Source organism: Conger conger, chromosome 5, assembly GCF_963514075.1.
Source record: "Conger conger chromosome 5, fConCon1.1, whole genome shotgun sequence".
Classification (NCBI taxonomy): Eukaryota; Metazoa; Chordata; class Actinopteri; order Anguilliformes; family Congridae; genus Conger; species Conger conger.
The window spans coordinates 13,632,344-13,650,195 of record NC_083764.1 but is presented as its reverse complement, the minus strand read 5'-3'; the positions used below and the strand labels follow the sequence as shown (position 1 = coordinate 13,650,195).

The following is a 17,852-nucleotide window of genomic DNA, read 5'->3' as shown; positions in this document are numbered from 1 at the left end:
TCATTCTTCATATAAAACTCATTTCAATTTACTTGCCATCATACATGCACACTTGAGTAAGTATGGCTCTTCACTTATCAACACATTGCACACATAATCTGAACAGGCATGTACGGTACAAGTAAACGTGCAAGAACAAATTCATAAAAAATGTCTACCTGTTTCATGACCACGTGGTTTTTCATATCCTATTTAAACTATTATCTGTCTCAAGAAAACATTTTAGGAGATGGCACTCTTCAATTAATTTTTCCATGTAGAGATTTTTTTGTACCATATTTTGCTTGATTGCATTGAATTTTATTGAATGTATTTTGCTAATTTGATTTCATCAGTATGCTATTGTAACTGATCATTCAGTAATAGAAAGCATACTTATGGTTCCCCCATATACATACAGAAATAGTCATATTTCATCCAATCTGTACAAAGAACCAAACTATTTAAAAATACTTCCTGTTTAAGAAATAGTTTTTCTTTGAACGGTGTGTATGAAAAAAATGTCAGCAACACCAAAAACTTTATTTTCAGTGTTCATGTAAGTTCATACTAGTCATTCAAAAATAACAACAACATGACATGCACTCCCCTCAACAGAAGGATTCGCTATCAAGGACTTTGTACCTCCTCGTTATCGATTAAAGTGTCCTTTTTAAAAACCTTAAGGCTCCGAACAGACCTCCACACTCCTACGTAATTGTCACTCAAAGATGTGTTGCCAGCCCCACTCTCCGCTGGGTTGGCTTGTTTTTGTAATTCAACAGACTCCATCACACCACTTTCTTGTACGGTAGACTCCGTGCTGTCGTTTGCTTCCACGGGGCCCACCAACCCTCCGTTTGGCACGACCTCAACATCTCCGTTTGGCATTTTCTCCTCTGCGTAAGGTTCTCCAGGCAACTGCTCGTCCTTGCTGGCCTCCTCCAGGTCCTGGTATTTGCTCTTCCTCATGGTCTCAAAGTACTTCACCACACAGTAAGTGACCGAGCCTACGGTGTTCACCACCACCCCGCCGATGAAGAGACGGGTGGGCTTCACGTCCTCGAAGGCCAGCATGCCCACGGTGATGGTGGCTATGCTCTTGACCACCCCCACAAAGCTGGTGGTGACGGCCGAGTTGATGTAGGTGCAGTGGAGCGTGGTGAAGTTCATGGCGCAGCCGATGACGATGCAGGTGGTGAAGATGCTGGGGACCGCGGGGTTGCTCCAGCCGGGGAAGGACCACACGTCCACGATGTCCATGCTGATGAAGGCGCACACCAGCAGCACGGGCGAGGCCGTGATCGCAATGGCGTACTGGGCCGTCAGCGGCCCGTGGTCGCTGTCCGAGCTCACCTTCTGGATGAGCACCAGGTAGGAGGCGTGGATGATCACGGCGAGAACTCCCGTCACGTACCCGAAAGGGTCGCCCGTCAGATCCCCCGCCCCTGAGGGAACAGCGACACCGGGCGTCACGGACAAAAGCGGAGACTGTGTTCCGTCTCATAGTTTTACAACACAACTGTACCATAATGTGAACACAGCACAGCAGGCAGCAGCACCTATTCTGCTGCAGTTGTATGAGTACATCAAAAAATTTAATTGTTCAATATAACAGCATATTTAAATGCAATGCTACTAGAAGTACGCAGAAGAATATGACACATGCATATCTGCTCGATTCGTTAGCATAATTATGTGCATAAAACATGCTCCTAATATCAAATGGTCGTTTAATTCCTCAATACAAAATGTCCACAGCACCTTAAAAACTATGCGCACATGTATCCCGAACAATGTTATCTCTGAAAATAAGAAACTTTATTATACAGATTAAATATGAATAATTTAACCCCTCAAGTGATGATTAAGAAATTAAGAACAGAAAAGACGAGAACGAACAGTAGCCTACCAGCTAAAGCTGCACCGACGGTTGTGATGACCACCGCTGATGCTACTCCAAAGGACGGAATTCCATTCTTCAAAATGCAGACCCCAATACTCAAAGTGACCAAAGGTAGACACCGCTTAAAAACCACATACATCGGTAAACTGAGCCCTCGCAGCGACCACAGGGTTAGAGTTGACTGCAGCGTGGAAAGGATGCATACACTTGCGAAAACTTTGGCTAAATTTAAACTGTATGGGGGGATATCTATCTTTCCCAGTCTTCTGAGGATTTCCAAGGTGAGCGCCGCAGTGATGCTAGTCAGGCACTGAATAAGAGTGAGGTAGTTGAAGTTATAAGTCGAAATTAGAAATTTTAACAAAATGTTTAGAGATCCCGAGAAAACTCCGTGCGCAACAGCAACCGAAATGCCCAGCAATCGTCCCTTGCAAACTTCCATGCTTTCCCTGAAATGATTCCTTACGGCAAGTGAGAAAGAATGGAATAACGGGAGTAGCCTCGCACTCTGCTCCCGTAACTACGCAATGCTGCCTCCCTCTTCAAACGCACCAATATAATTGTCCAAGTTATCGATGTCAGAGCGAATATTAACTGCCAAGCAGGACCTTTTATTTGATAAAAGTCCGGCTTGGCACTCGGATTCAAACTCATAAGGAATCAAGGAAAACGTGGATGTGCTGACGCATCTATTTTAGGGGGACGCTTCTCTTTTCATTTATTCAATTAACATTTATTTCATTCGGGTTCTCTGCATCACGTGCCGTAAACCTCAAAAGAGAAAGGGGGAGGCGTATGCAGAATATTTACAACACACCCACCCATCCAACCGTGTCCTCTCTGCGCAAATTCACGGAGATGAAGCAAAAGCCATTTGCGCTGCGTGCGCGGCATTCTCCACAGAGCCTATTGTCCTTGCGTAGAATAATGAAAAATGCGAAAGTCCGCAGTCTACCCACTTACTTTGATAGCTTTTCCTTGTTTGCATTTACATAATAAACTACCAGGAAGCCAGCATCGGTGGGTTTCAGTGCATATATGGAGCGTAAATCAAATCACCAGTCAGTCAGTCTGTTAAAAGTTTATCGTCACAGGCATCTACTGGTTTGTGATTAACGGAACAGGAACGGGTAATCCGACAGGCAATAATTATTTCCCAGCATTATCTATTCATAGATATTTAAAAGTCTTTATAATTGGAAATGACCAAAGTTAGGGAAATAAATGAATGCTGTTGTCTTCGCATAGCCTACATCTTTCAATGCGCAATAATTTACACGTGGAATTTAAAAAGAATTCTGCGTTCAACCGAAACACAGTACTTGGGATGCCAAAAATACTGAATGATGTCAGTTTAAATGTCCCAATTGTGGCAAATCAAGTTTCGTTTCATGCCAACGTGGTTCTTTAGCGCTGGCACCTGTGCAGGTGCCAAGACGTGTGCATGAAACGTACTTGATTTGCCGCATGATTTGAAAGCGACAACAAAAGTTATCTATGAGTGACACTGGAATATTGCCTGCCGGGGGACGCGCCATACCACCATCAAACTGTCAGTTTTCTTTTTTTCCGGAAGATAAAACACCGCCAACACAGCCTTTGGTTGCAATTTTCATACAAGAAACAATTTCAAGTTAGTGAAGTTTCAGTTTATTAGCATATTACACGCTTGTTTGGGATCTGTACAGAAATGTTAAATAGCTATTAACTACCATTAATGAATCCGTTGCATTTACAAAGATTTGAACTTAATTACACACCCTTATTCCACTTGTGCACTGGTGCAGACGTCCGAATCATTCAAGCATTGGTTTTATTCCTCAAAACACACGCGTCATTTAGGGTATCTTCCAGATTTGTCAGGCACAAATAGAGGGTACTGTACCATAACACAGTGAAACACGAAGGAACACTCGAAATTACTGAAACGTCGGTTTCATACAGCTCCAGCATCGCCAAACGCCAAAACCGGCACACAAGAAAAACGCGTAGACACTTCTAATTTCACACGTTATAAACAAGAAAAAGAAAATCGTAATGAAAAGTCCGTGGTTGACACATATGGTTTTAAACCTGGCGATTTGCAGTGTTCCGCGTGGTTTAGCATGACTCCATTCTACTTTCAAACTTTGCCTGTAGCAGACTTTCCCCTGGGGATCCCTTTAAAAGCATCATTATCAAAACTGCATCAAGGGCTCGGCAACTTCTGCCCATGATTCAGATCCAACCCAGTCCTAAAAGTCTTTTCTTCTTCCTTGAGGCAAAGTAATCATCTTCCCTCTATGGTGCGCTGTGCTGAAAGGTGGCAAGGCATGGAGGTGTATATATTTTTACCATTTCATCCCAGGCGCAGTCCACAATCTGCAAACAGATAAATGTCCTTTCAAAATGTGCATAGTGTCCTTCACAATGTCACAATTTTAGATTTGAAATCACGCAATTGACATGTGGTTAAGGTGCACATTCTCAGATTTTATTAAAGGGTATTTTTATACACTTTGGTTTCACCATGTTGAAATTACAGTGGTGTAAATTACAGTCCCCTCATTACAGGGCACCATAATGTTCGGGATGGTGGTAGCAAAATGAATTATGAACAGTACAGACACATCCTATCTTCAAGCAAATGTCTCAAAACTAATTGGCCGGTGGTTAATTCTACAGCATGACAATGATCCCAAACATACTGCTAAAGCAATAAGAGCTTTTCAAAGCAAAAATTGTTCATTCTTCAGTGGCCAAGTCAATCATCCGATCTGAACCCAATTGAGCATGCCTTTCAAATGCTGAACTAAACCCAGAAAGGATATGCAACAAAACAACGCATGACTACTTTAATTTACATGACACTACTGTGTCCCAAACTTTATGGTGTCCTGAAATGAAGGGGGGGGGGGGGGTGCATAAACACTGCTGTAATTTCTACATGGTGAAACCAAAATGTATGCCCTTTATTAAAATCTGACAATGTGCACTTTAACCATAGTAATTTTGTTATTACAAATCTCAAATTGTGGAGTACAGAGGCAAATGCATACACAAAAGGTCTTTGTCCAAAACATTATGGAGGCCACTGTAGTGGCCCTGAAAAGAATTACCGAAAAAACAATGGAAGGAAGATTTACAGAGAAAATAATGGCCGATATCTTGCTTCTGAACAGGGCTGTCTGAAGCTTTCAGAGTATTAGCTGATGGATTCACTGTCTCTAAACCTGTGTATTCACAATGTGCACTGTGGGAGACTTTCTTAATTATAAAACCCGACTACAGTCTTTGGTTACAATTTATGACTTGGATACATGCTAAAAGTCGAAGTGAATTAAAGATGTGGTCTATCAAGTAATTTCCAGCAGCAGTTGAGAGTAAAGGCAGGACAATACAAAACTTCCCAGGAGTGGAACTAGACGTTCCTTTTCAACGGTAACAGTCAACACTGCGCAATATTTATGGGCCTCTCTGTTCACTGCTGATATGGTCCTGGAGACCTGTAAGAAAAACTGATTGCAGTATATGTTGGCTTTTACTTCTGAGGCACTGTGCCTTTGAAGCAGCATTTCAGTGATGTACAAAACAGCTCGTGCTGGCAAGAAAGTGAACCTGTGTGTGGGATTTACTGTTTACCCACCTCCAGACATGGAGCAGAATGTCACAGTTCCTGACAGAGAGAAATACTGTGCCACAACAGTCCAAAAACATGTACAACGTGGATGAAACCCAGACCTCAGCATATTTTCCATTGGATCTTCTCCATCACACAAAAACATTACCCATATGCTATCAGAACATCTTTGTTCATGCAAGGTGGCAAGGTTGCAAACAAAACAGTGCTCTCAGGGCGAGTCGGTTTGAACGGTGATAAACAGTAGTTGTTCATTGAAACCAGGCTAGTAGTTCAGAGGAGGTGCTCACAGTTCTGCAGCTTCTAATCCACTCATAATGTCGACATACGGTAAATATGTCTAAATATACAGTGATAGTTAATCAGCCAATTACGTGGCAGCAACTAAATGCATATAAGCATGCAGGCATGGTCAAGAGGTTCAGCTGTTTTTCAGACCAAATGTCAGACTGTGGAATGATTGTTGGTGCCAAAAAAAGTGGTATATCAGAAACTGCTGATCTCCTAGGATTTTCACACACAACAGTCTCTAAAGTGTCTTGGTTCAGTGTCTTGGTTCTTGTTCACTCAAACATGTCAAACCTCTAAGTGGATAGGCTACAGCAGCAGAAGACTTAAGTCTAAAAAATAAGTCTAATAAATACTTAATAAGGTGCTCACTGAGTGTAAATGTACTACAAAATGGATGCTAATGAAATTTGACTGCTATTGCAGGTTTTCACCAGAACTACAGATGTTCGAGATTCATTCTGCTGCCATTAATCATTGCCTTAAACACAGGATTATTGTTATTAGTGATAAAATATAAAAAGAATATCTAACAGTGGATATAACTGAGGCAATATACAAACATCCTCTCACTGCAACCATGTTGGATCCAATGCTGCTATTCACATTTCATTTGAATTAATCTACAGATCCTGAAATTGCTGCGATTTGCAAGTCTTTGGATATGGAGACAAGGGTAATGACTCAGAGGTTCCTGTCTGCAGATTGGAACTGAAGGAGGCGGCTGTGACACTTTTTGGTAGACCTAGAGAAAAAACCTAATGCTTAAAATGTTCCAGTATGTGCTGTTGGGGGCAAATTTACTTCAGAAGAGGACTGTCCATGTGCAAATCTCAGGGCTACAAACCCAAGATTAATAGACATTTAAATAGTTCCCAGTGAACCTTTCTTGTGGTGAAAAGTTGGTGAAACGCCATCTAGGCGTTCAGGTGAAAACCCGCCTAGCTACACTTGGTTGACAAGTGACAGTTTATATATCCAGGTAAAAACTGAGCTATTTCATTTAAATTCTGTTTATGCCAACATACATTCCCACCCCTATAGATATCTAGATTCTTGCTTTTGCTCACTGGCTTTTCTCAAAATGCTGATTATACATGCTTGCCTAAACTCCAGCTGCAGCACACCAAATTATGGCTTTCTTTCTGGTGTTTGAAGAATAGGACAGCTTAAAAAAACAGCAGATTATTGTAATAAACCTAAGCGCCTTTCAAATGCTGTCAATCAAAAATGGGAAAATTGTAGGACTGTTTATTTTGGTAATTCACCAAAGGATTAATTTTAGCACTTCAAGCTGGACAAAACACTGTACATTTCTGCTTTCCAGTTTGATCATTCATGTTTGAATGAAATACCACCATTGCTTCCAAAACACCATGGTTTTGACCGTCTCTGACCCATGACTGTATGACTTCATGCGGAAGAGAGCTCAGACAGGGGCACAGTCTGCTTGTCGTCATAGCAAAGGGATCGGTCGAGGGTTGAGCACCATTGAGCAGGAAAGAGCTCAGCAGTTTGGGTGAAATCACATTGGGTGAAAAATATCCGAAATGGTGCCCAAATGGTGGCAGGAGAAGAGAACACTGCCAGAGGCTACTGCTTCTCTGTTCTTTCTTTCTGAGTAGAGGATGGGTGAGGGGAGAATTCATTATGTCTGAGTACCCCAGCGAAGCGGCTGCCAAGCCCCTGGCCCGTGACTCATCCACTGAAGAAAAGAAATGGCCGCCATTAATTATTCTCCTGCCAAACATGAAGCAAAGTCTACCAGGGGGGCGGTGCTGCAGTGACCTGGGTTGGGTATGTGTGTGTGTATGTGTGGGGGGGTTTAAGAAAGAGATATGAAGAGATTTGCCACAGGGCGTTTTCCAGCCAAATGTTTCGGTATACCAGATGGACAGAAGATCTGGCACTCTCTCCCTCGGTGTAATTTCACTCACAGCCAAGTAAATAAAAAACAAAGTTATGATTCTTTTTATTGTGAAGCTTAAATCTATAGATCCGTTGAGATATAAAATTGACTTTCATTGCCTTTTCCTTTTTCCCCATCCCATATGTGCTGAACACTCACTCCTGGAATTAAAGAGTATAAAAAGCCCACAGGGTTACACAGATGTGGAGGTAGCTGCCAGGTTAGGAGCGACTATCCTGATGTTGTTCCAGGTGGTGCAGTGTTGCAGCGGTTTGGAGGTTTTGTGAGGCGGTTGGGGTGGAGGTATGCAGAGTGGGGCGGGGGGTTTCTGCATCAGGAACATCGTTCCCGCCCTGTCCCCCATCGGAATAGCCACGAGTGGCTGACGAGGCTGAAACGGAGAAATGCGCGATCCTCCTCACCCTCCAAACTGGCGGCATCGGTCAGCGGGATTTTGAGTTACTGCCGCTGGCGTGGCTGAACGGGTGTTGGCCCAGTGACCAGCTCATGACAGTGCGGCATAAAACTTTCATCAAGAGTTACTGAAGTTTTTCAAAGGGGGGGAATGCTATTCTGCACATTGTCCGCTGCAAATCGATGAGCTCTGAATTTCTTTCTATGTTGAACACAAACACAATGCTGCTATCGTGCTGAGGAGGCCTTGCATGTGAGGTCTTGCTCTAGTGCAGTGGCCTCCAACCCTGGACCTGGAGAGCGACTGGGTCAGCGGGTTTTTGTCTTCACCTTAAAATCAGCACCCTGTTGAGACCCAGGTAACCGGGTGAGGTGATTTAACTGTGTAATCTACTGCTCGAATCGATCAATTAAGTGGCAACAAAAACCAGCAGACCCAGGACGAGCATGGAGACCACTGCTCTAGTGTGTTCCCTTAAGGTTTGTGGATGGATGACTAGTCTGTGGATGTGAGCACAACTATTCTGCAGGAATTCCTAACCCCTGGTTCACCTGCGAAGATATGGTCTTACTGCTTAACCGCGCACCCCTCAGCAGGCAGACGCAGTGCGAATGATAAAACACAAGCGGGTCGGCCGGTTCCTGTGGTCTAATTCAGCACAGCTCTTCCAATCGCTCCCCACCGCGCGCTACAAAACATGAGCACTTCATTTTATTTGCTCGTTCCTATTGGACGGGTGCTCAGCGACTCTGCATTGTGCCAGGTCATTCCGAAACTATTCTCTGGTTTATGTGCCTGTTTGATTTATAGAGTCTGCTTTATTTATTTATTCACTCTCTTTGTGGTACTTCTCAGGATGCCCTGGAATCCAATCAAAGAAATTGCTCGAGTTGTGATATTGCAGCCTTTTAATTTGTTCTCTCTGGGATGCATCAAATGAACTAATGTAATTAGAAAATTTTAAGCTGAGCAAAAATATATTATATTTGTGAAGTATAATGAGGTAGTTCTCCATTTTATTAGTCTGCTGGTGTGAGTTATTTTAGGAATTTTCTAAACAGCCCACGAGGAAAAAATAGGATACTAAGCACACTTGATATAACCTTTAAAGTAATTATACTTTGCATATAAGTACAATTTTTTCAGACAGGTGGGGATTTATCCAGGCGTGTGTACTATCCGGGCTGTTTTTGACCGTGTTTGTTGTGCTACTCAAATCAATGCTCTTTTTTCTGTGCCGTGTCGTCTCCGTGACGGATCGAGTGACTGACGGCTTTAATCCATCCCCCCGGGCTCTGGCGTCAGGTTCGTGAACTCCCTCCGGGCTCCCTGTGACGGTGTGATGGACAGCTGTGGGGTCAAACGCACACGTCGTTCGATGGTCCCACGTCAGAACGAGCTCCTGCTCTATGCTGTAGCGGTCACGTTTCCGTTTTGCATGCGCAGTTCCCCGTAAAAACACTCTTCCAGGAACGCGAGAACGCCAGACCCCCACGTGCATCACTTCACCGGTCATACAGAGCAGTCTGTACTTGGCAGTGGAACTGTTATTTTGACTGTGTACTCCAGCACGTTGGATTTGAAATGAAACAATCAAAATGGTGTTAAAGCGCCGAATCTGACCCCTCTCATTAACAAGGCGTTTTTGTCCGCAGAACTGCTGCTCACTGGATATTTTCATATTTTTTGGCACCATTCTCTGCAAACTGTAGAGACTGCTGTGCATGAATATCCCAGGAGAGCAGCCATTTCTGAGATACTCAAACCACCCGTCTGTCACCAACAATCACTCCACGATCAAAGTCACTTAGATCATATTTAGTCTGAAAAACAGCTGAACCTCTAGACCATGTCTGCATGCTTGTATGCATTTAGTTGCTGCCACATGATTGGATGATTAAATATTTGCATTAACAAGCTTCTGTACAGGTCTACCTAATAAAGTGGTAGATATGAGTGTATATCAAAATCAAGCATATCACCATATAAATGCAAGGGTAAAGGAAACATGAGCTGGCCAAAAGCTTGGAGCACTGTGTAAATTTAAGCCAGCATCATTGTTAAAATCTTCCAGTCTTCCCCCAGTGTTCCTTGATGTGCATGTTTGCATTTTACATTTGGGCTTTAGTGAGGCAACAGCAAGCGCCTCAGGCATAGTACTGTCTCTATGCACTAAGCATTAATATGCTGATCCAGTATTCTTCAGTGTTTTTCAGTGTAGGAAAGGTAAAACTCCTGGGATAGAGATAAAAAGAGAAATATGTGCATCTAGCCGTAGTAAACAGACGTGGGGGGGGTCATGGTCGGGTAAAGTGTATTCAGCGCCCCAAAAATCTATGCCTCTGAAACATGGCTTTTTATGAAGCTATAAACTAAACAGATAAACACAGGGCATCGCCCCAAGCTGGCTTTTCAGCTGACATATACATCTCACAACAAAAAAATGTTTTGCTTGTTCATTGCTGAGCGGTAAAAACAAGCAGGGGCAGTTAGACTGGGATGGAAACCCCAATCAGTTCTAAAGGGTAGTTACCCCGAGGAAAGACTGCAGACTCAAACAGGGAACAGAGGGAATATAAAGGAACCCATATCAAACCAGTCAGCTAGAAACACAGGAATGATGTATTGTTAGTCGTATACAAAGAAAATAAAGTGTCAATTATAGTCTAAATAACATATATTTACATATTATACATATATTTTTGATGTGTACGTGTGTCAATTACCATTGGCTTCATATCACATCATACTGTATATTACCATATTCATATTCATAGTCATATTGGGGATGTGCATCTGAATTAGTCCGGAAAATAGTTTCCCGAAAACAATTATGCGAGAGCACAGAATGTTAATTACATCTCCATTAAGCAGGCTACATTAACGAACATGTCAACTACTCTCAGAGTGGTTTAATTTAATTAAGTGCCACCTACTAATTAAGAATCTTAAATACAGATTTTAAAAAGATCAGGGAGGAACACTGGGGAATTCACATATTAAATTTACGTAAAGGATATCGATTGTAAAATTCGCAGTGCCCGGGTGTTCACGGGAGATAAACTAGTTAAACAAACAACAGCACCTGGCGCAGCAGGTTATAGGAAAGGCTAATTCACTGCAGCAGTGCTCCGTGAAACTCGCATTCACCACTGTCTAGAACAGTTAAAGGAGATGGATTAGCTAAATCAGCTCCATTAACTATGCATAAAGGGAGGCCTTGGGGAAGGCTTGCTGGGGTATACATATAGGGAGCTCGAAACAGTTCTGCTCGGGCTTATTGGATGGTGTTTCACTGCTGTACAGGGAACAAGCATTACACGGTCTGTAGCGCTTGTTAATAAATAAAAGTAAATTAAAGCGGGTGGGAAAGAAAATTGGTCGTGTAAAATGTAGATTAAACTGCGACTAAGTGGCAGCCAATTCAGAAAATCTCCTTTAAAAAAAAAAATCCAACATGACATAAATCTAAGAATGCAGTTCCGGGAAGTGTGATAGCTAAGGTCTTCCTATTTGGGGGTTCGGGCCCTTCTGTTACTCTGTAAAGTGTCTTTGTGACAGTCTTCTGTAAAACAAAAATGCTACTACAGACCAAGAATTGAACTGAAATTGAAAATTGAAGGTCCACGGTGGTATTTAAAAGACAGAAAAACACGTCCGTTACCTGGTTGGGGACGTGCAGGTTGAAGTCCAGCCCGCACACAAACTCTGTGTGGTGTTCCTGGGTGCCCAGTAGCGGCTGCTGCCCAGAGCCCCAGTCCCAGAACCTGTGGATGCAGACCAAGCAATCAGGCTAATTGAAAGGCCGTTTTTCACCCCCCCCCCCCCCTTCAGGGCAGCCACTCAAAAAACCCTGACGCAGCCTTCTGCCGGCGGAACAGACCCATCCACTTTGTAAATCTAATTAAATCACTACCCTCAAAAAAGTACCCCGACCTCATATAAATACATTAGGAAAGCATTAATACTGGCATTGCCGTACAGTGTGGCCAAAGTGTGTTATTTATGAGACCTCCGGGTCCGGCTGTTTTAGAAATGGTATTATTTAAAGAAAGCGTCTACGGTAAATCACCGTAGGACATGAGTCTCTGAAACACAACAGCTGGAGGGGTACGGCGGGGGGGAGAGTGCAGATAAAACCGTTTGCGGAAAACCCAAATGCAAGAACTGGCAGGAGGGTGTCAGAAACGTCACCATTTTCTTTTAGAGGGAAGCTGTTTATTCAAATGCTGATTCGCTGTTTTTATCCCCCAAATGTTCCATGTGTTGTGTTACAGACTCGCTCAACTGACAGAGTGCATTAAAATGCACAGCCCACTCTATTCACTGTCATAGCTCATCAGCTAACACACAACGTTCTCAGAATGTTGCTGCCATGTAGCGGCAATGTTATAACATTGTCAAAACATTCAAGGAACATCGTGAGAACATTTTGCGTTTGCCGGGTCTGCGCTCACTGCACAACTGGTATCGGTCGAAAGTCCAGCCGACAATCGAAACGCTTCCGCCATATATGACATGTTGACCACTGAGACCATTCGCACAATGACATGGAAAATGCTAATCATTCCTGCAACAATGGTGTGGAAAAAGTGTGTCGTGGAGAGGTGCACTTCAGGTGAGGCAACATCATTGACTAATAAAACGCTGAATAGCGCGAGCTGGCGTATCTCATTCGCCTCACACATCCGTTTCACCCCGGTCCAAATGAGCAGCTTGTTGGCTTTTTAACCATGCCATGGCAACCCAAATTCTCCATTGATTGTAAACGTAACCGGACACATAATCTCAAGTAAACATTGAAATATAACAGACTTATATGAGGCTCCAGTGGACTATGTAGAGTAAACAAGCATATGAAACGTGTGTGTGTGTGTGTGTGTGTGTGTGTGTGTGTGTGTGTGTGTGGCGGCAGGTGCATTCAAAGTCTGTTGCACGTGCAACAGAGAACACTGCGGCCACACATGACTGTAAATACAGCCTCTTTCCGATACGCCACAGGGAAACATGGATTACGCAGGTCCCAGGTCTAATGAAATATCATTTCCGCTACTTATGCGTCCTATTGATCGATACTGTATTGGTTTTTTTTTTTGTACGGCAGATATAATTACACAATATCTTACCTGAATACATAACATACCCAGAGGAAGCATCACACACAATGCGAAACATATTCCGAGTACCTTAAATGAGCATTGATTTTAGAGTGCGCACAAAGTAAATATACATTACAGGGTCTTTACTGTATACATTACAAATTACAAATGACTATGAGCGTAGAGCCAAGGCCAGATGTCCTGTGAAAATGGCCTTTGGTGACTGGAGTTTGAGAGAGGCTTGAGGCTGCTATGTGGCATGGCTGAAATATACCAGCAGTGTTTCCTATAATATCTGATATCCATAAAGCTAACTTAAATGCTGAGAAACAGGATGCGCCTTAGATGTAATGTATAAGATACAGTATATGTAGTTTTGCTTTCACACACACACACACACACACACACACACCTGTGTGTCTATATGTCTATCTACAGTATGGGTCCCTGTGTATGGTGATAGAGAGATGAAGGACAGAGTGAGAGGGAGCGAGCGATAGAGGGAAAGAGATGAAGAAACAGAAAGACAGTGACAAAGAGAGAGAGAAGGACAGAGGGAAACACAGAGATGGAGACATAAATTCATAAAGTCACTGAGCAGTCATGCAGTTTGCTTCACCAAAACCTAAGCAAGAGCTGACTGAATGTACACAAGCAATTTTAAAGGTACAAATTTTTTTTTAAACTCAACGGGAGAGCTCAGAACAAAAACGGGTGAAGAGTAATCAGTTTGCCCAGGATCAATGTGATTAAAGTTAGTGGGACATAAAGAATGGGCCTACAGAGAATTCTCTAATAAAATACCCTCTTCTGTAATCTCATGATGTAGCCAAGAGGAAAGCTTCAGTCCAGATCAATAAAGAACCTCCCGTCCAACAGGAGGGCAGTGAACCTCTCCAAAACTCGCTTTTCCACTTTCTAAAGCTGTCTGACTATCTCATGTACATTATCTCCTGAAAAACATGCGCACTGTAATATGTTCAGTCTTATAGAGTCTATTTGAGTCTGTGGGACTGGGATCAAATTGACTGGATTTAACACTGAACTTATCAGTTCATTTAACACTGGGCATTTTCAAACATTTCAAACAGACCTGAGCACGACAGATTTGTTTTCAAAACAAAATATTTGGGTTGTTAAAGAAGAACGTACCACTGGGGAAATAAAGCATGGATGTCCATTCAATTAAAAATAATTGAGTTCATGAAGCAGTACAAAAGTTTATCTCTCATAGTTGCTGCTACCCAGTCAGAGTTTTATGAGCGTGTTTGTACACATTTCCCCCATTTAACCCTGGCTTCTGACTAACTTTCCTTCACTCATTTAACAGCATTAATGACGTTGCTTTAATTACATCAGTTAGTTCATTTAACAGCTTGAGTAACTTTCAATTAAGAGTTAAGATGGAGCAGTTTGGAAATAAAATGTTAAGCAAGGGTCTACTCAACGAACAAACAGAAGTCAACTGCACAGTTTAACATCTCTTCCATATCACTCAGAATGAACAAACACCAGTCAATAGACTTAAAAGTTTAAGATTTATGTAGAAGATCGATCTTCAGTGTTAAAATCTACCTATACTGTATATGGATATATTTTATACCACTAATTATACAACACAATATACTCAGTGTTCACTTTATTAGGTAGACCTGTACACCAGCTTGTTAATGCAAATATTTAATCAGCCAATCATGTGGCAGCAACTAAAAAGTATGCAGACATGGTCAAGAGGTTCAGCTGTTTTTCAGACCAAATGGCAAAATGGGGAAGAAATATAAGTTAAGTTACTTTGACTGTGGAATGATTGTTGGTGCCAAACAGGGTGGATTGAGTATCTTAGAAACTTCTGATCGCCTTGTTAATATGAGAGGTCAGCGGAGAAGGGCCAGACTGGTCGAAGCTGACAGGAAGGCAACGGTAACGCAAATAATCATGCATTACATGGTATGCAGAAGAGCATCACTGAAAACACAACACATGAAACCTCTGACCTACGGCAGCAGATGACTTAAGTCTAAAAATAAGTCTAATAAATAATAGAATGTGTGATTTGTATTTCAATTTCCCACATGCATGAAATGTCATTCCACTTTATTACATTGTTGTATTGTGGCTCCTTGCCTACTTCTCCAGTAATTTCTTTATGTACCAACTGACCTTTTGATTTTGATTTTACAAAATGTCAACAAGAACGTAATTCTGAATGGTTACAAATGAGTTTACTTGACAAGCCATGGAAAGACCATTTTCTTTTTGTTTGGGTTGTTGATATATTACTTCTTATTTCAGTGTTATGTTGTTTATTAACCATGTGTCAACATGCTCAATAACCATTGGTAGGTATAGAATTAAAGAATAAAAAAATAAAATGATAGGTAAGAAGCCAGAGCAAAGCATCTGTGTGGGTAAAATACATGTAAAAGCATGAAGATTTTTACCTCACAGTGAAGTCATAGGAGCAGGATGCAAGCACTGTCTGGTTAAATGGAGAGAACTGGGGAGGTAGAATGGAAACATTTTACAGCAGGTTCAAATACAAGCTCATTTTGTGTTTCAGCTACATTAACCACATTTTTCATTAAAACAGTCCATGGCCCAATGGCCCAATTTATACATTTAAGTCCCATCAAATACATTCTCACAACAGTACCACACACCCATTTAATAAATATAAATTATGTGTTAATTATGTGCAATTACACACTCGTGTGAACACATACAGCATACAAACACTGAAAACAGGGGGGCATTCAATCACAGTGCTAAAGTACATTGTCCTAAGTGTAACTAATCGGTGCAAGTTTTGGCTCTGCAAATCTCACACAGCTTTTATTGAGGATCACAAAATTGCAACACTCCCTCATTCCACGGCAGTTAAACTGAATCCTCTCTTCCAGTCTCCTCGAGAAGCAGGACATTCATTACTTTTCCATTAATCTGAGCAATTTGTTGCCATCTCTGTCAGACATAGTGCTCTTCTGCTTTGGCCTCACATAAAACAAAGAAAAATCCATTCCTCCAAGTCAAATTAGTTAGTCGGGGGGTTAACTTGTGTACAGAAAAAGTTCAAAATGGAGGCCAAAGAGACCAGCAGGAAATATCGACCACTTAGTAACTGTCATCAGCTAAAAGCTCTGATGAAACACCTCGACCCCGCACTGCGGCAGAAAAAAAGTCTGTGGGTGGATGGGACATGATTCCTATTATTATTTGTAATGGATTTATTTTTTTTATTCATGCGTAAAATCCCTGGAAAAATCTTCCTCCTATTGAGATGGCTGCTGGAACAGGAACAGGAGCCAGGACTCTGGGTAATCGACTGTTGTTCTAGAAGATACACCTCTGCTCCAATTTTCATGAATTCAATTAAGCAAATGTTTTTATCCATAGCTGCCATCAGGTATATATACAGATATATTTCAGAAAGAGCTCTGCTCTTAAAGGCAATGTAATGCTCAGTACTAAATTAGATTAGTATGGCTCCCGGCTTTGATCAAACTCCAAACCAGTGCTGAGGAGAGTGGGAGTTAGAAAGGAGGATTAAAGAATAAGAACCTGGTTTATCAAATAGATTATGCTACTACTTAACTTCGAGGCTCAGATTTCAGGAAGTTTGAAGTTTATTTATTTACATTGTGGGGGCTGTTTCAATGTCGCCAAATATGCTAAACTGTACTGTAAGCACTTCCTACATTTGATCTGCCAGGAATTAATTTGTCTGATGAACCCGTTTAACAAAAATAATTGGGACTGCAGAATGCACCATTTTAAAGGTTTGAGAGTGCACATCCTATTGTTTGAGAAAGTGAATATAAAAAAATGAAGAGATGAAATGTCAGAATTAAAAGCACTTTAAGGAGGACTATTTTTGTCCCACACCTGCCAGAACATTAGGGTTGTGGGTGTGATTATCTTGGAGAACATGGAGATTAGTTACCTTTACTCTCCGGATGGCGTACGAGTGACCCAACAGCTCCGAAACAGGCTGTCTTATGTTCCGCAGGTCCCAAACACGCAAACTACAGTCCACTGCTCCGGTTATGATTATGTTCTGAAAAGAGCCACAAAACAAATCTACTCTCCCAGAGTGCACATGGCCCATATTTGACTCATATGTACTCTATTAGAATGGAATTAATACTAGACTTCTGGATGTTTCCCCTCTTCCTTCAAGTGGGCCCACTTAATCCCAATGCTGAAGAAGCCCACTCTGAACCCCTCCGCCATCCAGAACTACCATCCTGTTCCTCTTCTTCCTTTTCTATCCAAAACACTTGAACAAGCTGCTTCTAACCAACTCTATTCTTTCATTTCCCAGAGCAAGCTGCTGGACCCACACCAGCCCGGCTTCTGACCTGGCCACTCGACGGAGACCGCACTCCTCTCCATCGGTGAGTCACTCCATGCCACACAAGCAGTCTCCCTCTCCTCTGTCCTGAATCTTCAAGATCTTTCTGCTGCGTTTAGTATGGGTGACTACTCCATCCTCCTGTCCTCCCTGGCAGCAATAGCACAGCCCTAGACTGGATGGAGTCCTACCTCTCCAGTTGCTGCTTTCAGGTTGCCTGGGCCGGTGGAGTATCAGCACCATGTCCCCTTGCCACAGGAGTGCCCCAGGGCTCAGTCCTCGGCCC

The 17,852-nt window shown here is 42.3% G+C and overlaps 2 protein-coding genes across 2 annotated transcripts in view; both read right to left on the bottom strand.

Moving 5' to 3' along the window:
* slc35d3 (solute carrier family 35 member D3) lies at nucleotides 1-2,482 on the bottom strand. The gene is made up of 2 exons (XM_061244030.1): nucleotides 1,892-2,482; nucleotides 1-1,427 (listed from the first exon to the last, which is right to left on the bottom strand). The coding sequence occupies exons 1-2, from the start codon at nucleotides 2,325-2,327 to the stop codon at nucleotides 610-612; spliced, it is 1,254 nt and encodes a 417-aa protein (XP_061100014.1). The 5' UTR covers nucleotides 2,328-2,482; the 3' UTR covers nucleotides 1-609.
* A 1,030-nt stretch (nucleotides 2,483-3,512) lies between these two features.
* Nucleotides 3,513-17,852, bottom strand: part of pex7 (peroxisomal biogenesis factor 7) — a 28,613-nt gene continuing 14,273 nt past the window's right edge. Inside the window, exons 7-10 of the mRNA XM_061244032.1 lie at nucleotides 17,156-17,269; nucleotides 15,657-15,712; nucleotides 11,781-11,883; nucleotides 3,513-4,246 (exon numbers count right to left, since the gene is read on the bottom strand). Coding sequence (XP_061100016.1) covers nucleotides 4,166-4,246; nucleotides 11,781-11,883; nucleotides 15,657-15,712; nucleotides 17,156-17,269 — 354 coding nt within the window. The 3' untranslated portion in view covers nucleotides 3,513-4,165. The remainder of the gene's footprint in view (nucleotides 4,247-11,780; nucleotides 11,884-15,656; nucleotides 15,713-17,155; nucleotides 17,270-17,852) is intronic.